The sequence below is a fragment of the Pelophylax lessonae genome (genome assembly GCF_965119305.1).
Source record: "Pelophylax lessonae genome assembly, chromosome: 1".
In the NCBI taxonomy this organism is placed as follows: Eukaryota; Metazoa; Chordata; class Amphibia; order Anura; family Ranidae; genus Pelophylax; species Pelophylax lessonae.
The window spans coordinates 439496371-439521905 of record NC_138768.1 but is presented as its reverse complement, the minus strand read 5'-3'; the positions used below and the strand labels follow the sequence as shown (position 1 = coordinate 439521905).

At 44.8% G+C, this 25535-nt stretch overlaps 1 protein-coding gene across 1 annotated transcript in view; it reads right to left on the bottom strand.

Annotated features, from left to right (window-relative positions):
- TRIM14 (tripartite motif containing 14) overlaps nt 1-25535 on the bottom strand; it is a 129452-nt gene that overhangs the window by 18953 nt on the left and 84964 nt on the right. The window contains exons 2-3 of the mRNA XM_082243811.1: nt 17527-17622; nt 7620-7853 (exon numbers count right to left, since the gene is read on the bottom strand). Coding sequence (XP_082099937.1) covers nt 7620-7853; nt 17527-17622 — 330 coding nt within the window. The remainder of the gene's footprint in view (nt 1-7619; nt 7854-17526; nt 17623-25535) is intronic.

The following is a 25535-nucleotide window of genomic DNA, read 5'->3' as shown; positions in this document are numbered from 1 at the left end:
TTCCAAAACGTCTCCTGTCGTTATTCACATACCCTGCCTTTTATGGGGTGAATGGGTAGGAGTACAATGTACCCCATACCCATTCACATAGGGAGGGGGTCCGGGATCTGGGGGGCCCCCTTGTTAAAGGGGGCTTCCAGATTCCGATGAGCCCCCTGCCCGCAGACCCCCACAACCACCGGCCAGGGTTGTGGGGATGAGGCCCTTGTCCTCATCAACATGGGGGCAAGGTGCTTTGGGGTGGGGGGTGCAGAGCTCCCCCTGCCCCAAAGCACCCGCACCCCCCCATGTTGAGGGCATGTGGCCTGGTGTGGTCCAGGGGAGGGTGGGGCAGCTCGCTCGTCCCCTCACCTTTCCTGGCCTGCCGGGCTGCATACTCGGATAAGGGTCTGTATGGATTTTGGGGGAGACCCAACGCCGTTTTTTCAGCGTGGGGCTACCCTCAAATTCCATACCAGACCCGAAGGGCCTGGTTTGGAACCTGGGGGGACCCCCACGCCTTTTTTTCCCCATTTTGGCGTGGTGTTCCCCCTCAAGATTCTCACAGCGCAAGTCGCCCCGCAAGTCTAATCATCCAACTTGCGGTGCGACTTCCATTCAAATCAATAGGCTCCCATAGGGAACCATTGATTTTGAATGGAGGCAGAAAAAAATGCTGCTAAAAGCGACGTGGCAAAACGTGCAATAACGCAAATGGAAAAAGCTACTAAAAGCACGTTTTTACAGCTGCTTTTTCCGGCGTCAGAACTAGCTTTGACGCACGTTTTTTTTCTAACGCCCCATGTGCATGGGGCCTAATAGTAAAATGATTAATGAGGATAGTGATATACCAGGACAGAATGAATTACATACTAAATAAAAAAATGCACCCCTGGATAGTGATATACCAGAACAGAATGAATTACCGTACATACTAAATAAACAAATGCACTCCTGGATAGTGATATACCAGAACAGAATGAATTACTACACATATTTATCTACAATTAAAGGAGAGGTTGCTAGAACAATGGGACAATTCTAGAGAAGACAAAAAACTCTTGCAACAACACACCTGGGCGTTTTTGTTGCAGGTGTTTTTTTGGGCGTCTTTGGAGGCAGGCATAACATCTGAACTTCTGTATAGGGGTATATATACACACACACATATGTATATATACACATATACACATATAGGTGTGATAGGAGCGGAGCCCTATGCCTGCAAATAATTTCATTAGCGCAGGCATAGGGTTCCGCTACTTTCACGCCTATATGTGTGTATGTGTATATATACATATATGTGTGTGTGTATATATATACCCCTACACAGGAGTTCAGATTTAATGCCTGCCTCCACAGACGTCCACAAAAAAGCCCAATAAACGCCTGCAACAAAAACGGCCAGGTGTGACAGGAGCGGAGCCCTATGCCTGCTCTACTGCAATTCTAAGACAAATGATCTTTTTTCTATGGTGGTCACCCTGACATGGAAGAGTTTGGTCACCCTGCCATAGCAGTCAGAGTCAGTTCACCCTACACTACACTACAGTCACCCTGGCACTTAACACTTTCCCTACAGAAACTAGATTATTGAATCTAACTATAGTGGAAAATAGTACCCTAACTACACTAGATATCCCTTTCCTCACACTAATAATTGCTAAATGACACTTTTGAAGCAGGAGTAACAGAACTGCTTCCACTCTTTTCCACAGCCCCAGTATTAAAGTGCTAGAGATTTGGCGGGGCTATGTTATATACTGGGGGGCGTATTCACTACTGATTGGCCTCTGGACCCCCTAGTCACTCCAATCACATTCCTAGCATCTTCCTGCCCCTTCAATTGGCTTTTACTGATGGTTCTGTCCCATTGCATTTTGGTCGGTTCTGGTTGCCGAATTCTGAACTTTTTCCGCAAAAAGTTCGGAATTCGGCCGAATTTCGAACAGTCAATGTTCGGGTCGAACCGATGGTCGACCCGAACCGTTCGATCATCCCTACTTCTCACCGCTCTGTTGTCTGCACAGGCTATTTGCAGTACAATGAGGATGTCACTGCTGCTTTTACATGGTGATATCTGGGTTTCCAAAGGCAGTCAGTACACACAAAGTGGTTTTAAAGAACAGGCTTTTCGGGACAAATGGAGACTGTGGGATCACTTCACGTGTACAGACGCCTACCTACGAGAGCTCTCTGTCTCTGGCTAGGACGCGGGGGGTAAGGGCCCAGGGAATCAGGTCACACTAGCCCCTTCAGCTTCCTTCCTGCTTCTTTCCTCCCTCCTTCCTTCCCGCTTGTGCTTTTCTTCTCTACACCCTGTGGTTCCTGCCACCTTCCCCCTACTCTCACATCTGTATGTATCCTCAATTTCTTCCCAAGTCTGGGGTCTTCTGTAACTTATACTCAACTGCTTGTTCATTCCCCGACTGACACCATGGTTAGGAGTCGTGGTTTCTTGCTCCTGTTCTGTACAGGAGCCCGTCCGTCGGTACTACCCTGGTACCTGACACTCACAAGTTTTGTATAACTGGTTGTTTACTTATCCCCAAATCCATCAGCCCTTGTTTCATTTGATATGTCAGTTGCACGTCCGGGAGGGGTTTGATCCCACCTTTCTGGTCCAGTTGACCATGTTCATCCTCCAACTAATGTAACCTTTTTGACGAAACAATGTTTATGATGTTGTTGTCAGATTGTACTGTCTCATTTTTTCCTGATGTGCCTTAACTCTGTTTATACTGCAACCTCTTCTTAAATAAAGAAATTTTAAAAAAGTGGTTTTAAAGAATTTTTGGCTAATAAAAAAGAAATGTGTGCCCAAACTTTACCTTTAAAGCAGTAAACGACCAGTGAATATCTCCTAAATGTGTGCCGTGTGCAGTGCACTCTGCATTCAGGGCACGCTGAGTGTGCAGTCAATGCAGAGAGTGCCGTGCCATGATCATGACTCCTGTGCACACGTGCGGGAGTGACGCCATTGTGGCCCGGCCAATGAAACGGCTAGAGAGCATGAACTGGCCTAAGTTGGAAGCACCTGTGGTGGCAGTGTACTGCTGGAAGGCTCAGTTTATAAGGTAAGTCTGCGATAATGTGCTAACATCACATTATGGCAAAAATCTGCAGGGTGCCTAATTTTGTTTTGTTTTTTTAGTTTACTACCACTCATGTATTTTTTCACATGCTGAATGCTTCCTACAGTCATGATAAATGGAGGAAGCATTTAGTTCTATCTCACAGCCAATCACTGTGAGAGGAAATGATAAAAGGCCCTAGGCATGCAGCCTCTCTTTACAAGTGTGATCGCTGTGATTGGTCACAGTAATCACATGGTACGAGGCAAATTTTGTTGGCCCTGCAGAATGACCAGCGTGCCCCTTTCAATGCAGAATGACCAGCGTGCCCCCTTTCAATACAGAATGACCAGCGTGCCCCCTTCCAATACAGAATGACCAGCATGCCCCCTTTCAATGCAGAGAGATCAGTGTGCCCTTTCAATGCAGAGAGATCAGGGTGCCCCCTTTCAATGCAGAATGACCAGCGTGCCCCCTTTCAATGCAGAGAGACCATCATGCCCCCTTTCAAGCAGAGAAACCAGCGTGCCCCCTTTCAATGCAGAGAGACCAGTGTGCCCCCTTTCAATGCAGAGAGACCAGCGTGCCCCCTTTCAATGCAGAGAGACCAGCGTGCCCCCTTTCAATGCAGAGAGACCAGCGTGCCCCCTTTCAATGCAGAATGACCAGCGTGCCCCCTTTCAATGCAGAATGACCAGCGTGCCTCCTTTCAATGTAGAATGACCAGCATGCCCCCTTTCAATGCAGAGAGATCAGTGTGCCCCCATTCAATGCAGAGAGATCAGTGTGCCCCTTTCAATGCAGAGAGATCAGTGGGCCCCCTTTCAATGCAGAATGACCAGCGTGCCCCCTTTCAATGCAGAGAGACCAGCGTGCCCCCTTTCAATGCAGAGAGATCAGTGTGCCGCCATTCAATGCAGACAGACCAGCGTGCCCCCTTTCAATGCAGACAGTCCAGCGTGTACCCTTTCAATGCAGAGAGATCAGTGTGGCCCCATTCAATTCAAAGATATCAGTGTGCCCCCTTTCAATGCAGAGAGATCAGTGGGCCCCCATTCAATGCAGAGTGGCCAGCGTAGCATGCCGTGCCCTCCCCCCCCTCCGAGACCAGTGCACTTACCTGCAGCGTGGCTTCATCTCAGTCCCCCGGCGTCTCCTCGAGTCCTCCCACCTCCTCCTCAGCCAATGGCATGGTTTTGCCTTTCAGCCAATCAGGAAGCGGGTCTCTGACCTGTTTCCTGATTGGCCAGGAGGAGGATCCGTGTGACAATAGCGAATTTTCATTCGCTATTGTCACACAATGGGTGGGCTCGGGGCGCACTGCTCTGCACCCCGGGTCCACCCTTTACTGAAGCCTATTAGAGCCTCTGGCTCTAATCAGGTGACTCAGAAAAAAAAACCCCATTGAACTCCATGCGCCCGGAACCCCGCATGTAGGTTAGGGGGCAGGATGCATGGATAGGGGGGCGGCGCCCCTGCGCCCCCAACGCACCGGCCGCCACTGCATTTATGGCTCTTAAAAGTCTATAATCATATGAACCATGTCAGCATATTGGTAAATAACTAAGGTTTAATATCAACTGGGCAACATCAGCACAAGGGATACCTCTTAACCACTTCCCGACCACCCGCCGCCTTTTTACTGCGGCAGGGTGGCTCTCCTGCACAAACCGACGTAGGTCTAAGTCGGTCGCGCGCAGGTGATCAAATACCACCAAAAGAAAGCTCTATTTGTGAGAAAAAAAGGACATCAATTTTATTTGGGTACAGCATCGCACGACCGCGCAATTGTCCGTTAAAGTAACGCAGTGCCGAATCGCAAAATAGGGCCTGGTCATTAAGGGGCAACTCCTTCCGGTCTTAAAGTGGTTAAACATTATTTGTGAGCTTTGAAGATGAATTTACTTAAACTGAAAAATCCAGTTTTAATAAAAGGAATATTCTACTGGTTGTGTAAGCGTGTACTGAGTAATTACTCGTTTCTATTTGGACTGTTTTCGAGCTATGCAATTAGGAGGAAATGCACCACACTAATTGGTGTTCACAAAAATGATTGAGATGTGGTTAGTATTATACAGCCTATTTCTGTTTAGTTCCCAAAGTACATGTTGGATACAAGCAGCACTGAGATAACCCAAAGTATGATGTTTCCTGGGATACATGGTACAGCAGAAGAAAAATTACAGGCAGATGTCCACTGAAGGGTAATTAACTAATACTCTAATTTAACTCCATGGAATCTTTTAAAAAAGTGTTTGCAATTTTACATTGGGTGGCAGGTAATAGTGGTCAAATAAAGCTGAGCCATAATTTAAATATTTTTTTGCAGGTAACAGTTTTAATGAACATGCCATGTTGTCAATGGAATCAGATATGTGTCTACTCAAGTTTTCATAAATCAGCCCTTCAGGGATAAAACCTAATTGGTTGCAATGAGCCATAGTTTTACATTCCTTCTAATTTACTTTTTCACAGCAGACAGCCATTTATTTTAACACTATCTAAATACTAGCAAAAAAGTGTGCCCATTTGTTGAATGGGTAAAATATCACCTAAAAAAATCCTAACTAAGGTTACAGAGTTTAGTGGTCTGGTGAATGTAACATATCTAAGTGCAGCAGTTTGGGGTATATATACTGCTCAAAAAAATTAAAAGAACGCTTTTTAATCAGTGCATAGCATTAAGTCAAATAAACTGCTGGGATATTGATCTTGTCAGTTAAATAGCAGAAGGGGTTGTTAATCAGTTTCAGCTGCTTTGTTGTTAATGAAATTAAGAACTGGTGCACTAGATGGGCAACAATGAGACAACCTCCAAAACAGGAATGGTTTTACAGGTGGAGGTCACTGACCTTTTTTCCCCTACTCATGGTTTCTAACTGTTTTTCCACTAGTTTTGCATTTGGCTAGGGTCAGTGTCACTACTGGTAGCATGAGGCGATATAGAGGTTGCAAAGGCAGTCTAACTCCTCCAGGATGGCACATAAATACGTGTCATTGCCAGAAGGTTTGCTGTGTCTCCCAGCACAGTCTCAAGAGCATGGAGGAGATTCCAGGAGACAGGCAGTTACTCTAGGAAAGCTGGACAGGGCATTAGAAGGTCCTTTACCCATCAGCAGGACTGTATCTGCTCCTTTGTGCAATGATTAACACCATAAGCACTGCCAGAGCCCTAGAAAAAATTACCTCACGCAGGGCACTGGTGTAAATGTCTCTGACCAAACAATCGGAAACAGACTTCATGAGGGTGCCTGAGGGCCCGACGTCCTCTAGTGGGCCCTGTGCTCACTGCCCGGCACCGTGGAGCTTGATTGGCATTTGCCATTAAACACCAGAATTGGCAAGTCGGCCACTGGCGCCCTGTGCTTTTCACAGATGAGAGCAGGTTCATCCTGAGCACATGTGACAGACGTGAAAGGGTCTAGAGAAGCCGTGGAGAACCTTATGCTGCCTGTAACATCGTTCAGCATGACTGGTTTGGTGGTGGGTCAGTGATGGTCTGGGGAGGCATATCCACAGACCTCTACAGGCTAGACAATGGCACCCTGACTGCCATTAGGTATCGGGATGAAATCCCTGGACCCGTTTTCAGACCCTACGGTGGTGCAGTGGGACCTGGGTTCCTCCTGGGGCACAAAAATGCCTGGCCTATTGTGGCGAGTGTATGCAGCCAGTTCCTGGAGAATGAAGGAATTGATACCATTGAATGGCCCCCACGCTTGCCTGAACTAAATCCAATAGAACATCTCTGGGACATTATGTTTCATTCCATCCAATGCCACCAGGTTGCACCACAGTCTGTTTAGGAGCTCAGTGATGCCCTGGTCCAGATCTGGGAGGAAATACACCAGGACACCATCCGTCATCTCATTAGGAGCATGCCCCGATGTGTTGGCTTGCATACAAGCATGTGGGGCCATACAAACTACTGAGTACCATTTTGAGTTGCTGCAATGAAATTTCAGCAAAATTGACTAGCCTGCTGCATCATTTTTTCACTTTGATTTTCGGGATGTCTTTGAATTCAACCCTCTGTAGGATGATCATTTTAATTTCCAACAAATGATGTGGCATCCTTTCGTTTCTAACACATTACCCAGTCCATATCAGTAAAGATATCCAACATGATATTTTTTTCCCCATAGAGATCTGATGTGTTTTCAAAGTGTTCCTTTAATTTTTTTTTTTTTTGAGCAGTGGTATTATATGAGTACAGATTGCAGCAGTAAGTAATATACACAGAGCATATAGAACACAGTGGGCCAGACTATTTATTGTAAGGTGTAATGTATAATGCACAATTTTGTAATTCTTTGCTGTGTATGAGGATCATGGGGGTGCCTACAGACAAACATTCACCAATAATTTATCTGTAAACAGCTTGATTGAGAAAATGTTCTCTAAAGTCCAAAGGCACCTTCACTGTAGCATGTGCAATCTTTGCTCTCTGTACTTGTTTAATGAATAGGTCTTGATAAAATAATATTAATGCCCAAAAAAAAAAAAAAATAATAATAATATTAATGGAAATTGCACTAGCACAAAAACCAAATGCTCTCAGCTTACCTCGATGAGTTTTGTGGCATCAGGCTGCTGATTAATACTTCTGACTTTGGTTGAAATTTTGTCAATGACCTTTAACTGGTCTTGGCAAGTCTCTATTTGACCATCGTAGGACCACAGAACCATTTTAGCCTTGTCATCAATATATTTCTTTGCTAATGTTTCTTCTCCTTCAAGCAGCAGACGCAGTTCTGTAAATTTTGAGGTGATAGAATCCTTGCTTTCCAGAGTGTGGGCCTAGTGATAAAGGTAGGAGTACAAGTGAATGGTGAAGGATTAAGACACAGTGCATCATACAATATATTCACAGCAAAGTCATAACCTGCCTGTCTGTTATAGCAAGGTGATGTGCACTATCAGGGCTGCTGTTAGAAATCACAGGGCCCCGTACAGCCTACCTGGCAGGGCCCCCCCCCCCCCTCCCCGAATATATCAAGACATTATTTTCCCTAACAATACACTAGAATCATTAATAGCGGACACAAGCATAACAGAGAACCTGTGTGAATAAGCCCTTTTAAATTGTTTTTTACATTTAAAAAAAAATTTGAAAAATTTGAAAAATGTTTACAGTTATTTCATTTTACAATTTTTTTAAATGATTCATACCATTTTTAAAGATTATATATTTTTTTTACAATTTTTTTTTTTTACAGAACAGGGAAGCCTGCAGTGCTGCGGGACGGGGATTGGCTCAGTGAAAGAGGGGCACACAGGGGGGGGGGGAATCATAAGCAGGCAGAACAGGGAGGGGGATCAGTGTCAGAGAAGTAATTTCAGGAACGATGCCCTGCGTCTGTGTCTCTCCCTGCAGCAGCTGAAAGCTGGCAGGAGGGAGAGCTGCACATGGCTTCCTTCTGTAATTGCCCCTCTGCACCAATTGCCCGTGTTGTTGGGGCCCCCCTGTGGGCCTGGGCACTTATAGGAGAACTGGTGGTCCCCCTCTATCAGCGGCCCTGTGCACTATACCGATAGGCAGGTAGCTGTGGATTTCAATATTCCAGTCTCAGGTTTTGTTGGTTGGTCTCAAATTGTTTGTGTCAGGGTCCGGACTGGCGGCAGATGACTGCACTGGAGGTGGATCCTCTGTGTCAGTGAGGGATTGGCGTGGACCGCACTAGAGGACCGGTTCTAAGTTACTACCGGTTTTCACCAGAGCCCGCCGCAAGGCAGGATGGACTTGCTGCGGCGGTAGCAACCAGGTCGTATCCTCCGGTAACGGCTCAACCTCACAGACAGCTGATTCAGGCGTGGTACAGAAGGACAAGGCAAAGGCAGGGTCAGACGAAGCAGAAGCTCAAGGCAGGCGGCAACGGTTCGTAGTCAGGGGCAACGGCAGAAGGTCTGATACACAGGCAGGGAAGATACACCAAACGCTTTCTCAAGGCACAAAAGGCAACAAGATCCGGCAAGGAGAGGAAGGGGAAGTGGGTTTTTATCTGTTTTGGGCTGATTGGGTCAGGCACCAATTAGTGGTGCACTGGCCCTTTAAATTTCAGAACAGCGGCGCGCGCGCGCGCCCTAGAGAGCGGGGCCGCGTGCGCCGGGAGGAAGCCAGGGCGGGAGCCGAGCGGGAGGTGAGTGGAGTCCGCGGGCGGGAACGTCCCGCCGCGCGGACCGACTGTGTGTAAGGTGCGGGGGAGCGTCACTCATGGTCGGGGAAGGTGACCGGAGCGCAGCTACCCGCAGCACGCCTCGAGTGCTCCAGGGACGCTGCAGGACCCGGAGCGCTCGGCGTGACAGTACCCCCCCCTTTGGTCTCCCCCTCTTTTTGGAGCCCAGGAATCTGTGGATGAGCTCTTTGTCGAGGATATTGGACTCGGGCTCCCATGACCTCTCTTCGGGACCACAATTCTCCCAGTCAACAAGAAAAAATTTTTTACCTCTGACAACTTTGGAGCTAGGATGTCTTTCACCGAGAAGACGTCAGAGGATCCAGAGACAGGAGCAGGAACGATGACCTTGGAGGAAAATCCGTTAAGAATGAGGGGTTTGAGGAGGGATACATGAAAGGAGTTAGGAATACGGAGCGAGGGAGGTAGATGGAGTTTGTAAGAGACCGCATTAATTTGGCTTTTGATTTTAAAAGGCCCGAGATAAAGCGGACCCAGTTTGTAGCTGGGGACCCGAAACCGGATGTATTTGGCAGAGAGCAACACTCTGTCCCCAGTGGCAAAGACAGGAGGAGTTCTTCTTTTCCTATCTGCATGTCTCTTCATGCGAGAAGAGGCCAGGGTGAGCGACTTTTGAGTCTCTTTCCAGATGGAGGAGAAGTCCAGGGTCAGATCATCAATGGCAGGAACTCCAGAAGAAGTGGGAATGGGGAGGGGGGGCAGCAGGTGACGGCTGTACACCACAAAAAACGGAGATTTGGTGGATGACTCAGAGTCTCTAAAGTTATAAGAAAATTTGGCCCAGGGCAACAGGTCGACCCAATCATCCTGCCGGGAGGAGACGAAGTATCGCAGATAGTCACCAAGGATCTGGTTAACCCTCTCCACTTGTCCATTGGACTGAGGGTGGTAGGCAGAAGAAAAGTTCAATTTGATTTTTAATTGGGTGCAGAGAGCTCTCCAAAACTTTGTGATAAACTGAACGCCTCTATCGGAGACTATATGTGTTGGAAGACCATGGAGACGAAAAATGTGCAAAAAGAATTGCTTCGCCAGCAGTGGCGCAGAAGGGAGACCAGGAAGCGGGACAAAATGTGCCATTTTTGAAAACCTGTCAACAACCACCCATATGACTGTGTTGCCATGGGATACAGGAAGATCCGTGACGAAGTCCATTGCTATGTGGGACCAAGGCTGTTCAGGCACTGGCAGAGGGAGGAGAAGACCTGCAGGCTTCTGGCGGGGAGTTTTGTCACGTGCGCAGACAGTACAGGCCCGAACGAACTCCGTTACGTCTTTCTCAAAGGAAGGCCACCAATAATGTCTAGCAATTAGCTGAGTCATCTTTTTAATTCCAGCGTGACCCGCCAGGTGAGAGGAGTGACCCCATTTGAGAGTCCATAGGCGAAGACGTGGAGGAACAAATGTTTTTCCTGGAGGAACTGGTACCAGTGAAGCAGGGGCAGTTGAAATTAGACACTCAGGAGGAATGATGTGTTGAGGAACGGTTTCATCTTCGGAGGCATCGGTGGAGCGTGATAGGGCATCCGCCCTAATGTTCTTATCAGCAGGACGAAAATGGATTTGGAAGGTGAATCGGGCAAACAACAATGACCACCTGGCCTGGCGCGGATTAAGGCGCTGGGCAGACTGAAGGTACGAGAGATTTTTGTGGTCAGTGTAGATGGTGATCGGATGAGGGGATCCTTCCAGAAGATGTCTCCATTCTTCTAGTGCCAACTTAATGGCTAGTAGTTCACGATCTCCGATGGCATAGTTCTTTTCAGGAGGGGAAAAAGTTTTTGAGAAGAAGCCGCAGGTGACATTTTTTCCTTTAGCAGACCTTTGAAGAAGAACCGCTCCGGCTCCAACAGAGGAGGCATCCACCTCCAGGAAGAATGGTTTCAGGGGATCGGGTCTATTCAAGACTTGAGCGGAGGCGAAGGCGGCTTTAAGGCGAGTAAAGGCTTCTTCAGCTTGGGGAGGCCAGGATTTCGGATTCGCTTCTTTTTTGGTTAGTGCCACAATAGGTGCCACGATAGTGGAGAAGTGTGGAACAAACTGGCGGTAATAGTTGGCGAATCCAAGGAAGCACTGAATAGAGCGAAGTCCTGAGGGGCGTGGCCAATCCAAGACTGCAGAGAGTTTGTCGGGGTCCATTTGAAGGCCTTGTCCAGAAACTAGGTACCCCAGAAACGGAAGACAGCTACATTCAAAAATACATTTTTCCATTTTGGCGTAAAGATGGTTGACACGAAGGCGCTGGAGCACTTGACGAACATGGCGACGGTGTTCCTCCAGGGTGGAGGAGAAGGTTAGAATGTCGTCAAGATAGACCACTACACAGGTATACAACATGTCCCGGAAGATCTCTTTGACAAAGTCTTGAAAGACTGCAGGAGCGTTGCACAGGCCGAAAGGCATGACGAGATACTCAAAGTGGCGATCTCTGGTATTGAAAGCGGTTTTCCACTCATCTCCATCACGGATTCTGATGAGATTATAAGCGCCCCTGAGGTCAAGCTTAGTGAAAACCTTTGCTCCGCGCAGACGGTCAAAGAGCTCCGAGATGAGAGGAAAAGGGTAGCGATTCTTTACCGTGATTTTGTTAAGACCGCGGTAGTCAATACAAGGGCGTAGTGACCCATCCTTTTTGGCAACAAAGAAAAATCCTGTTTCGGCAGGGGAAGAAGATTTCCTGATGAAACCTTTCTTGAGGTTCTCCTGAACGTACTCCGACATGGCCTTGGTTTCAGGAATAGAGAGAGGGTAGATCCTGCCACGGGGTGGTGTGGTACCGGGAAGTAAATCAATGGGACAGTCATAGGGTCTATGTGGTGGTAAGACCTCCGCCTGTTTTTTGCAAAAGACGTCAGTAAAGTCCCGATAGGCCTTCGGAAGGCCAAGCAATGGTGAGGAGACGGAGACTTGTCTAGTAGGTACCGACTTGAGGCAACGAGTGTGGCAGGTAGGCCCCCAAGATTTAATGTCCCCAGAGGTCCAGTCGAGAGTAGGAGAGTGGCACTGGAGCCAGGGCAAGCCAAGAAGGACGTCAGAAGTGCAATTCGGTAGAACAAAAAATTCAATGGTCTCTTGGTGGAGGACTCCTATGGTCATGAGCACAGGTTCTGTGCGATAACGCACGGTACAGTTCAGATTCTCTCCGTTAACTGTAGTAATGAAGAAGGGCTTGACGAGACGGATCACAGGAATGCTAAAGTGGTTGATGAAGGAGGCTTTAATGAAGTTTCCTGCAGAACCTTCAGGTCCAAGAAGGCCTCTGCAGGGAAGGAGACTTTAGCGGCAGAAGAAATCCGTACTGGAACAATCAAGCATGGAGAGGAAGACTTTACACCCAGCGACGCCTCTCCTACGGTCACTAGGTGCGAGAGCGTTTCCCTGACGCTGTGGATGAACTGGACAGTCCTTTAAGAAGTGTTCAGAACTCGCACAGTATAAGCATAAATTCTCGTTCCTCCGGCGAGACCTTTCTTGCTGGGTCAGGCGAGCCCGATCCACTTGCATGGCCTCCTCGGCGGAAGGCACAGTAACCGGCTGCAAAGGTTGCTGGAAGAGAGGTGCCAGGCGTGGAAATCGCCTGTTGCGAACAAGATTCTTTTCTTGGCGAAGTTCCTGACGTCTTTCAATGAAGCGCATATCTATGCGAGTAGCCAACTGGATGAGTTCCGTCAAGGAGTCAGGTATTTCTCGTGCGGCCAGAGAATCCTTGATATGGCTGGATAAACCTTTTTTAAAAGTTGCGCAGAGGGCGTCGTTGTTCCAGGTCAGTTCGGAGGCCAGCGTGCGAAACTGTATAGCATATTCGCCTACGGTAGCGTCTCCTTGGATGAGGTTTAGCAAGGCTGTTTCTGCTGATGAGGCACGGGCAGGTTCCTCGAAGACACTGCGGACTTCATAAACGAAAGACTGGATGGAGGCGGTGGCAGGATCGTTGCGATCCCAGAGTGGCGTGGCCCAGGCCAAGGCCTTCCCAGACAGTAAACTGACCATGAAGGCAACCTTAGACCGTTCCGTAGGAAACTGGTCAGCTAACATCTCCAGGTGCAGGGAACATTGGGACAAGAACCCCCGGCACATCTTAGAATCCCCATCAAACTTGTCCGGGAGAGACAAACGGATTCTAGCGGAGGCAGCGGCCACCGGCTGCGGAGGTGGAGCGGAAGCAGAAGCAGGCGGCTGCTGCCATGCTGGAAGAAGCTGCTGCAGCATGGCGGTCAACTGTGCCAACTGTTGACCTTGCTGAGCAATCCGCTGGGACTGCTGGGCAACCACGGTAGTGATGTCAGCGAGACTAGGCAGGGGCACATCAGCGGGATCCATGGCCGGATCTACTGTCAGGGTCCGGACTGGCGGCAGATGACTGCCCTGGAGGTGGATCCTCTGTGTCAGTGAGGGATTGGCGTGGACCGCACTAGAGGACCGGTTCTAAGTTACTACCGGTTTTCACCAGAGCCCGCCGCAAGGCAGGATGGACTTGCTGCGGCGGTAGCAACCAGGTCGTATCCTCCGGTAACGGCTCAACCTCACAGACAGCTGATTCAGGCGTGGTACAGAAGGACAAGGCAAAGGCAGGGTCAGACGAAGCAGAAGCTCAAGGCAGGCGGCAACGGTTCGTAGTCAGGGGCAACGGCAGAAGGTCTGATACACAGGCAGGGAAGATACACCAAACGCTTTCTCAAGGCACAAAAGGCAACAAGATCCGGCAAGGAGAGGAAGGGGAAGTGGGTTTTTATCTGTTTTGGGCTGATTGGGTCAGGCACCAATTAGTGGTGCACTGGCCCTTTAAATTTCAGAACAGCGGGGCGCGCGCGCCCTAGAGAGCGGGGCCGCGTGCGCTGGGAGGAAGCCAGGGCGGGAGCCGAGCGGGAGGTGAGTGGAGTCCGCGGGCGGGAACGTCCCGCCGCGCGGACCGACTGTGTGTGAGGTGCGGGGGAGCGTCACTCATGGTCGGGGAAGGTGACCGGAGCGCCGCTACCCGCAGCACGCCTCGAGTGCTCCGGGGACGCTGCAGGACCTGGAGCGCTCGGCGTGACAGTACCCCCCCCCTTTGGTCTCCCCCTCTTTTTGGAGCCCAGGAATCTGTGGATGAGCTCTTTGTCAAGGATATTGGACTCGGGCTCCCATGACCTCTCTTCGGGACCACAATTCTCCCAGTCAACAAGAAATTTTTTTTTACCTCTGACAACTTTGGAGGCGAGGATGTCTTTCACCGAGAAGACGTCAGAGGATCCAGAGACAGGAGCGCTCGGCGTGACAGTTTGTTTTATAAGGGGGCACAACAAATACCTAATTTAGATCCTTCAAGTATAATTCATTTGATACATATACAATTTAATTTGCAGTTACTGCTGGTGAATAGGAAATTCCAACTAATAAGCTTTTCACACAATACAAAATTCAGAGCTGCCCTGTGAAATGTCCACACTACCTGTGTTATCTCAAGGAGTCTGATTAGCCCTCCATGGCCTTAGCTTGTCACTTGTCTGTCTGGCATTTTTTTAATTTTTTGCATATATCTTAAAAATCTGCATTTTTTTTTGCTAGAAATTACTTTAAACCCCCAAACAATTATATATTTTCTGAAAGCGGAGATCCTGGAAATTAAAATTGAGGTAGATGCAATTTTTATGTTGAACAATATTTGAGCAGCTTTTTATCAAATGCATATGTTTAGGAAAAGATATACTAAAATTATTTAATTTAATATAAAAGGATATCCAAAAAAGGTGATGCTTTGGAAGCCTTTACAAGTTATCAGTTTAGAGTTAAACGTAAATTATGGCCCCAGAAATATTTCTCCCACTTCAACATTCACAGTGATACCACACATGCATGGTACAATTTACGTTTATATACACATGCTTGCTATGCTGTATGTTTTAGTTAGGGTGTATATAGTGTATGAAAGTTTTTTTCTTATTTATTTTATATAATTTATCAATGAAGGAGTTGGATCGATTAAGAGCACAGACACAGGAGCTTAGTTAGGTCAGTGAAGGAGAGCAAAGACATACAGTAGAAGATGAGCTGGATGGATAAAGGAAGGCAGAGAAATAGGAGTTACATTTATTTGGTGAATAAAAGAAGGTCAGGGCAGGATAAATATCGGTCACTTTGTTGGACATAGTAAGCAGGACATTTAATTGGGTGAATAGCCTTACCAGATTTGTGGATTCAGGCTTTGGGCGTAGCTCCACCCAAAAGGGGAAGTTCTGCTTTAAGGCTTCCTGAGCTTTTGAGGAGGAGGCAGGGAGCCGGTACATGATTTTGACAGGTACCCGCTCCCACTTTCATTCCTATCATCTTAAACAATTGGAAGTAGATGTTCTCCTTCCCCCCTCCCTCCTGAAGTCTTCTGGGACACATGACAGGTCCCGGAAGAGTTCGGGACCAGTCACAGAGTACAGCGCCACTCTGACATGCGCCACTTTGACATGCGCAAGCTTTCACAGCCCGGTTTCCATATTGAGGATGCCGACGCCGCCATGGGAGGACACAGGGAGAAAATGACTAGGATTATTACACTGCTGGATCGTGGGACAGGTGAGTGGCTGTTTATTAAAAGTCAGAAGCTACAGTTTTTGTAGCTGCTGACTTTGAATTTTCACTGAAGAGACTGGATCTCAGCTTTAAGATGTTACCTTGTCCAGCACCTATGGACATTTTAGGTATCATCAATTTTTGCAATTTCATGGGCATGCACAATTGTAAGGCATGACATGTTTGGTAACTAATAACTTGATACAACCCTATCTTGTATAATAAATAAATTAATTTTAGTGTATTTTTTTCCTGAAAATATGCATTTGATAAAAGGGCTATTCTTGGTCACCCAATCTGATGTCTTGCTTTCTATGTCCAACAATTGATATTTATCCTGCTCTGAAAATTTGTCTTTTGTAACGTTCGCCCCTAAAGGGGCCCCCAAAGACTGAAAGGTTCTCCCTAAATAGTGCAGAAGCCACCAGTCACCCAAGCACAACGACAATGAAAGTTCAGTCTAGAGGAGGTGTTTTTAGGATTTATTGATCAAGAAAAACATTATCAGGTGTGGGGTTTAGGGTCACGGGATACTCCAAAACAAACAGCAGCACCAGCAAACAATCTAGCTTCTCTCTAGTCTTTCAATATCAGCTTCTCTGGGAGGTAGCTGGGGTTGTTGGTACTGTATATCAAAAGCTCCAAAGCTGTAGACCACAGGGCAACTATTAGCAATCAGTTCTCTTACATCTCTATGCAACTGTCAGTCCCCAGTAAGATCCTGTCTGCCACCCAATAACCCCAGGTAAATCCCCAAAGAGGGAGATGACAAAGTCATTCTCCAGACCTTAACTCAATGTCCTTCAGTAGGTATCCCCTTCATAGCTGTCTTCCTTGGTCCCTTAGCACAGCAAATGCTTAGGACCAGATGTTGATTTCATGGCTTAGTAAACATTCTTCTAGAGGGCAGCAGCACTAGGAGTGCTGGAACCCTCCCTGACGAGAAAATAACTAACTATTTGCTCAAGGCTCTTACACATTTCCCACCTCCCGAGCCACCTACTGAATGCCCCTTTCCAAGAATTGGCCAGAGTATGCTATTCAACTGATCATTTGACTCTCCCTCCCTATGCTCTGAAAGCTTCTTCCAGAGGAAGGGGGAAGCAATCAAATTCTCAGCCTAGGAATCCTTAGCAGACCAAACAATCAACAACCACTGCACACGCTACAGTGAAGCCAAACTAAATTTACCAAACAGCCTAACTGGAAACAACCACTCCACTACTGTAGGGCAAATAACACAATTTACTTATAAACCTTACTGAGAGGGAGCTACACTTTATTAATAAGAATAGTATTGCAACATTACCTGCTACGTATATCCTGCAATCTAACTTACCACCAATCCTGACTAATACTGCACAAATAGAGGTCTTTATATAGTGTATACTTTACAATATACTTTTGTGCATATGCCATGTAAAATAACAATTTTGTAATGCTTTATTTGATTTTCTTGGCAGATATTGAATGTCACAAAGCTGCTGTCAGGATTCTGATAGAAAAAAAACAAACACTTTGTGTTTATAACCTGTACCCCTAATATTCATTAGCATAATTTAGGAAGCATGTAAAAGGATATCCTTTACTATGTGCAGATTTTGCTGCTTTTGATTGGTACCTCTGCTATATGTGCAACAGAAAGAAAAAAATACCAAACACATGGGCTACATACAGTATGTGAGTATTGAATGAAACCCTCTTATGTTCTCTTGTTCTTAAGAAATGCCTCATACCTTGAGTTCAGTGGCAGCTTGCTCAATATTCTGTATGTTGCCAAGTACATTGATTGTCTTTTGATCAAGCTGCTCCAGGCATCTGTTCATCAGATTCTACAAGAAATAGGAAAGTTTATTACTATAGCACACTGTTTTCAGCAAAACTGTATGGCTCACTTTTTTTTCAGCAGCAGAAGGACTGCAATGGACTCCAGCAAAATGTGCTTGCTCAGCTGTTACAAGTGCACAGTGCACAATGCCAATCATCCTTGTCAGTAATTAAAAAATGGAAACACTTCATTATAATATATGCACATACCTGGCCAGTGCTGTATTATAAACAGGACCACAGTTCATCGGCCATCGGTCCATTTCTACAGCCTTCAATCACACAACCTTTGGTGGCAAAAATATCTGTTATGCTAGCCTCTTTTACAAAGAATATTTTAAGTTTTTATGAAATGACTGTTTCTACGAATGATGGGGATAAGTGTGTGACTGATAACTACAGAGAAAAAGCCAACAATTGCCCTTGTTGCCCAAAGCTATTGCTGTTTTTATTCTGAGTATGTGTCTTGCTGTCTCTGTCTTCAGTACTTTCTCAGACAATGACCTGGAAAAGTTTTGCAGCAATGAAGTCAAAACTACTGTTCCACATACTTGTTCTGACTCACTGATTCAAACTATTGAAGCTTTGGATTATCATGACAGACAGATAACTGGCATTTTGTATAAAATTTTCAGCAACGGCAGTCCACATGTTTCTCCCACAAAATATCTCCTTTAAAGAAAGACAATCTTTTAACTCTTTTTTTATTAACTATGGGCTTTGGTGTTGAAGACTCACTTGCTGTGTTTTTCACAAGTCAATTACTAAAGGTGTTACTCTCTTATCTTCTTTTATTTCACCTGCAAGGGTGCTACCTTGTGATCTATTGCACTGTAACATTTTTAAAATGCAAAGGTGTTGTACAGTTAGAATTGAGACGTCTTAGTAATGAATATTTGTAGCTATGTTAAAGGACAGTTAAAGGTAATTCCACATTCGTGGGGGAAAAAAAATAGCAAAGAAAAAATAATATAGCATATACAATTGTGATACAAGTCATACTGTAATTGAATGTTATTAAAAATTACATTTCCTTTTCAATCTGCACCCGCTGTAATTTTCTGAAAATGCAATGCAATATGGCTACCTGGAGGTCTACTGTACACAGAATGTGTACTGACCACACCCCAGAAACATCATTTCCTGCTTGTGTGATTGGCTCACCAATTTTCCCAGAAGTCTGCCTAAGATACAAGTCAGATATCAGGCATCCCCTGAAACAAAAATATACTCCCAATAGAAAGACTTCTAACGGGATGCAGGCCCAGCAGATTTTCTCATTAGTGCTCTGCAGCTGCACAGCTGATTTATACATATGAAACCACTCCCATTAGACCCAATTAGCAAAGGGGCACAGAGGAACAAACAGGGATTTCTTCAGAACAAAAGTTAGGAATCTGCAACAAATGTTGTTATAAGCCTGGCAATGTACATAGATCACACAGGGGGATGTTTTTTTCTCAATAAAAAGTGGAGTTACGTTTTAAGCTGTGGGAGATCTCCCTTTAACGTCTCCATAAGCATACATGTAGAGTGGAGTGAACAACTAACTGTCTGTGATAAAAGTTTCAGGCGCTGGTAGATAACTGAAACATCAATTTGGTTTGGTCTTTGATTATTTGCATCCTAAAGCAGAGCTAAACTCATCAAATTAACTGTTTTCCAAAACAGTTTTACAACAGGCATGCCGTGAATGATAACTATCACAGTTGCTTGTGTTCTCAAAAGAATTGTCAAGCCATCAAATTACTGGTGTCATAACTGATCACATGTGCAGCACCGTGTCGACTGCAGACCAAAAAGAGCCTAAGACGGTAGCTTCCTTGGCTGTAAAGGATAGCAGGGGCTAGTTTCCCTTTAACTGGCCACATAACACAACTGTAATACAGTTTTTGAGAAAATACATATTTTTTGGGGAAAAATAATTTTAAAAAAATCCTTTAAATTCTATCAAAGTTACCATATAAGCAAAGCATAATGCACTCCTAATGGTTATGGTTAAGCAAATGTAATTTGTGAAACTCGCTAACCCTTGCTGTGTACCTCTGTATCGGTGTTGTCATGACTTGTTCATATTTTGAATAAAGGAATACTTTTTGTCCTCTATATCCTGGAGTGTGGTCAACATTTTTCTATTGTTTGGCATGTTTCAATGAAGGTTTGCCCCCTCTAACAAAGTATTCTACTCATACCATCTAACTCATACCCAAAAAAAACTACTGCTGTCACCATGTATACTGAAAGACTTCACCTTCTTTGGAGTGGGTCAGCATGCCTTATCATTGTTATGACTGTTGTTTTGAATCTAAGATATGATTAGGTAAACGTTTCACCTGATATTATGACTCAATGCAGACGTGTTTTTGCAGCTATTTAATTAAAAAAATGCAAGATTGTTCCATTACATATTTCCTTTAATACGTTTTTGTTCAGGTGTCAAGAGCTTTGGGATCCAGTGAGTAGTAACTTTTGTCATTGCCAGATGTTTTTTTCAGAAACCAAAATGTTTTTTAGATTGGCCAATGTCTAACTAATCAGTTTGATCATGTTTTAGTACTGATTTGTACAACTTGTCCATATATTATCTGAAGAAATGGCCTCAGATGACTTGCCCCACTGGGAGTCATCTTTTAGCACTTGCCATCCTGTGAACTAATTGCACTGACCACTTCTTTACAGTTTTATATGAAAAAGTAAATTGAGCTAGTGCCAACCTATTATCTTTCGGAATGTCCTTTGTCCCTGGCTCTTTTATGCAGATACTTTATAATACTGATGAGCTGCTGACTCTCTAGTTTACCTTGTTTGGTTACCTTGTCACCTTCTAGGAACTAAAAAAACGAAGAACACATCTAACAATAAGATGACAACTGTTTTCTAACATGTAACAATATATATTACTACATTCCATAAAAACCTATGGCTAGGCTACCCTTCCATGATTGGGTTTTAAACTTATGGGAGAACATTAACTGTAAGCTATATTCCACAGGCATGAGTGACTGGATACGAGTTCTGTGACTTGATCCAGGCACTCTATGAAGAAAACAAAAATTACAAAAAAAAAAAAAAAATACAAAATGTAATTGTATATCACTTTAAAAAAAAAAAAACAAACAAACAAAAAAAACAAAAACAAACAAACAAACACAACATGACTTGATTTGCAGGCCATTTGTCAGGCACATCATAAGTCCCGGTTCACACTGAGGCGACCTGGTCGCCTCACAGGTCGCCGTAGGTCACCTCCCATAGGGAAGCTGCGGACCCGTTCTAATAGGAGCGACACAAGTCACTCCGACTTAGAAAAAGGGTCCGGAGCTTCTTTGAGGCGACCAGGAGGCGACCACCATAGACTTCAATGTTATGAAGTCCGTGGCGGCCGCTCCGAGGTCGCGGCGCGCTGCTCGCACCGCGACCTCGGAGGTCGCGGTGCGAAGTAGCGTCGCTCGTATGTGAACGGGCACTAAATTCTGGAAAATGCAGGAAAAAAAATTACAAAATACAATAGAACACAATAGAATATAAAACAAAGACAATCAGCGCAATATACCTGTATATACTCTCCACTTACAAGATTGCTGCTGACACAATAAAGTGATTTCACAACACTTCCAAGTAATATATAAAGAAAACTATACAGTGTAGCGCAACCTCTAAGAAATCTGTGAATCAAATCTCACAATATAATAAACAGTGTGCTAGTAAGCAAATACATTTGCATCAATTTCCATATAACAAACAAATATAATAAAATATGATATAATTGTGAAGGGACAATGCAAATAAAATAAAATAATAAAAGTCTGTTTAGAAAATTAAATAAAGTCTGAGGGGTGTGGACTTCAACAGTAGGACTACGTATAGGGGGCCAAACCTGGAGCATGAGTCATCTATCTGTGATTGATGTTTGATACATGCGAGATGCAGCTAGCACGGCTTAACTGCTTTCTAATGTGAGTAGATTTCTACAATTTTTTAGTTCAAAAAATATATTTCATACAGAGAGCACTAGATTGGCTTTATTTTATTTCTATCTCCCCATCTCTATATGTTTATTGACTTACTTGGAAGTTGACACTGAGCTAGAGGAGATTTGGAGGATCGAGGATGCCATATTGCCACCATTGAGTACCTTAAAGGGAAACACTGCTTGTTGTGACCTGACTGGTAATGCAGGGGTCATGGCATTGAGGTGAGCAGTTAGTGGAGCACGAGTGGTGGCAGACACTGAATATTATAAGCATTGTCACTTGGTAGTGGATTATTTAATTTTCTAAACAGACTTCAGACAAAACTCAGTCGGGAACTCAGTCAGGTTATAGCTAGACTATTGTTCCTAATCTTTGCGGACAGCATACTGACAGGAACTGTACCAGCTGATTGGAGAAAAGCAAATGTGGTACCAATATTAAAAAAGAGCAGAGACATAATCCGGGGAACTACAGGCCAGTCAGCCTGACATCAATAGTAGGTAAATTATTGGAAGGGATGATAAGGGATTATGTCCAAGAATTTGCTGATGAAAACAGTATCATTAGTAGTAATCAGCATGGGTTTACAAAGGGAGGTTCTTGCCAGACCAATCTGTTAAGATTCTAGAAGGAAGTGAGCTGTGTTCTAGATAGGGGGGAGACCTGTGGATGTGGTATATCTGGATTTTTGCAAAGGCATTTGATACAGTTCCCCATAAACGCCTAATCTACAAGCTGAGGTCTGCAGGCATCGACCATAAGGATTGGTCTTGGATAGAAAACTGGTTAAAGGGGGCGCGTCCAAAGGGTGGTGATAAATAACGTGTACTTAGACTGGTCAGTGGGGTACCCCAAGGTTCTTTCCAGCGACTGATTCTGTTTCATTTATTCATAAATGATATAGAGGATAAATAGCTCAATCTTAAATTTTGCAGACAGAAAAAAAAGCAGGGCAATAACTTTGCATCAAGATATAAAAGATTTTACAGAAAGACCTAAACAAAATAATGGAGTGGGCAACTACGTGGCTAAAAACAAACGCAAACTACTCACTAGGGGGGAAATAAAGGATGGAGAAAGATCTGGGGGTCCTAGTGGAAGATGAACTGAGCAATAGCATGCAATGTCAAGCTGCAGCTACCAAAGTCGGCAGAATATTAGCATACATAAAAAGGGGATATACTCCAGAGATAAAACTATAATCCTGCCACTTTATAAAACTCTAGTCCGGCCACATCTGCAATATTCTGTCCAGTTCTGGTCACCAATCCTCAGAAGGGATGTGCTGGAGCTGGAGAGAGTGCAAAGAAGGGCAAATAAACTAATTAGAAGATTGGAGGACCTCAATTACGAGGAGCAACTACAAGCACTAAATTTTTTTTTTCTGGAGAAGAGACGCTTGAGAGGAGACATGATAGCGATTCACAAATACCTCAATGGTGATCCCAGCATAGGAAAAAAAATGATGCAGTCTCAGGGAGTGTAAGGGGACACGTGGCCATACAACAAGATTGGAGGAGGAGCCTTAAGCTGCGTAGAGGGGTAAGAATGTGGAACTCTGTTCCACAATTGGTGGTGTCAGCAGTGAGTATTGATATTTATTGCATTGTCACCTAACAATTATATCATATTTATTTTAATAAATTTGCTTGTTGTATGGAGATTGTTGCAAATTTATTTGCTTACTAGCACATTGTTTGTTTATTCATTGTGAGATTTGATTCACATAATAGAGGTTGTGCTACACTGTAAAGTTTTCTTTAACCACTTTACCTCTGCTCACAGTAATATTACTGCGGCAGAGTGGCTCGTTATCGTCTGACGACGTAGTACTACGTCGTCAGACACTCCCCCTTCTGGGCGGCGCTTGCGCGCCGCCGGAGGCTCGCTCCCGCTGTTTTCATTCACAGCGGGAGTCGGGCCAGGGGAGGAGCAGCGGCGATCGCCGCTGCTCTTACCCGATCGTCGGGGATCGAGTCTGGAGATCACACAGCGGGCGGATCTCCATAGTGACAGGGAGTGACAGATCGGACTGTTCAGCATAGCTGGACATCCGATCTGTCCATGACTCACTCAGTCACCTCCCCCCCTACACGTCAGTAAGCACCAGGCATACATTAACCCCTCCCTCTCCAATAAAATTAACCCCTTCCCTGCCAGTGTCATTTTTACAGTAACAGTGCATATATATATAGCACTGATTACTGCAGTAATGTCACTGGTACCCCCAAAAGTGTCAAAAATGTCAGTCAAGGGTCCGATCTGTCCGCCGCAATGTCGCAGTCCCGCAAAAAAAAAAAAATCGCAGATCGCCGCCATTACGCGTTAAAAAAAAAAAACACCAAAAATGACAGAAATCTTTCCCTTTGTTAGTAAACGCAATAACTTTTGCGCAAACCAATCAAAATACGCTTATTGCGATTTTTTTTTACCAAACATAGGTATCAGAAAACAAATTGGCCAAAAATTTTAAAAAAAATTGGTTTTTACATCTTTTTTTGGGCGGAATTTCATATAAAAAAAATGTTAAAAATACAGTATTGTTATTTTTTCAAAATAAACGCTCTTTTTTTGTTTATAGCTCAAAAAGTAAAAATCGCACAGGTGATCAAATACCACCAAAAGAAATCTCTGTTTGTGGGAAAAAAAGGACGTAAATTTCGTTTGGGTACGGCGTCGCACGACCGCGCAATTGTCAGTTGAAGTCGCACAGCGCCGAATCGCAAAAAGTGGCCTGGACGGAAGACAGCAAAATCCTCCGGTGGTAAAGTGGTTAAACACAATAGACTCTCTGCATGGCATTTTGCTTGCGTACGCTTGAACAAGGACATTCGATTTGTGCAATGAACAATGGCATTAGATTTGTGCAATCGCTTTACAAAGTTGCGCAAACCGTGACATTGCATCACTTCCCATTTGGTCAAATTAAATTCAAGTGATTTACATAGATATTTTGTAACCCTGAGCAAAATCAACATATCTGTAAAATGAGAGAAAACAGAATCTGCTCCTTCTCCTCTGCTCCTCAATTTGGCACTTTCATAGCAGAGGGACAGAAGCCTCTGTTTCTCAAATGGTAAAGGCCAACCTAACCCCTGTTAGATTTTTATTGTGTTGTAAAAGAAACAAAGATATCCATCAATCAGTTGTTAAATATAACATTTTCAAAAATGTTTTATGGGTGGGATTTATCACCTTCAAAACAAATGGTTCATGGAATACATAAAAATATAGGGGTAAATTTACTTCATGCAAATAGACTGTGCGCTTTGCAAGTGCAGTTGCTGCATAGCTTAGTAAATGAGGTAAAGGTTCACTTTGCAAAAAATAGCCAATCACATGCAAGGAAAATCTAAAAAAAAAACAAAAAAACAGCATTTTTGCCTGCACATGATTAGATGATGGAAGTCAGCAGAGCTTTCCCTCATTTACTATGCACTGGAGCAACTGCACTTGCAAAGTGCACAGTCTATTTGCCTTTTATAAATCAATTCCATAGAGTCATTTCATCACAACTTCTGTATCTAAAAATTAAATTCTTTTAATACGTTAATTAATATCATCTAAAAGTGGTGCAATGCAACTACAAAAACACGGTTTGTCCCTTGCTGCTGGACACGAACTGACTACTAAAGGCCCGTACACACATGCAGATTGTCGGCCGAAAAGATTCGGCCGACGACCGATCGGCCGATTTTCGGCTTGTTAGTATGATGCTTCCGACAGCCGACAGCGCACTTTCGGCCGAACAGAATCTGTCGTGCAAACATTAAAATTTTTGTATGTTGACACCAGAACGGCCGATTGTTCGCCAGTCAGTACAGAATTCGGCCGACAGACAGCAGATTTGCAAGACTGGGCATGCTCAGAAAAGAAAAAATACAGGGAAAGTTAACCATCACATGACATAACTTCTGCAGTCGGCGGACAAAATTTGTGTGCAG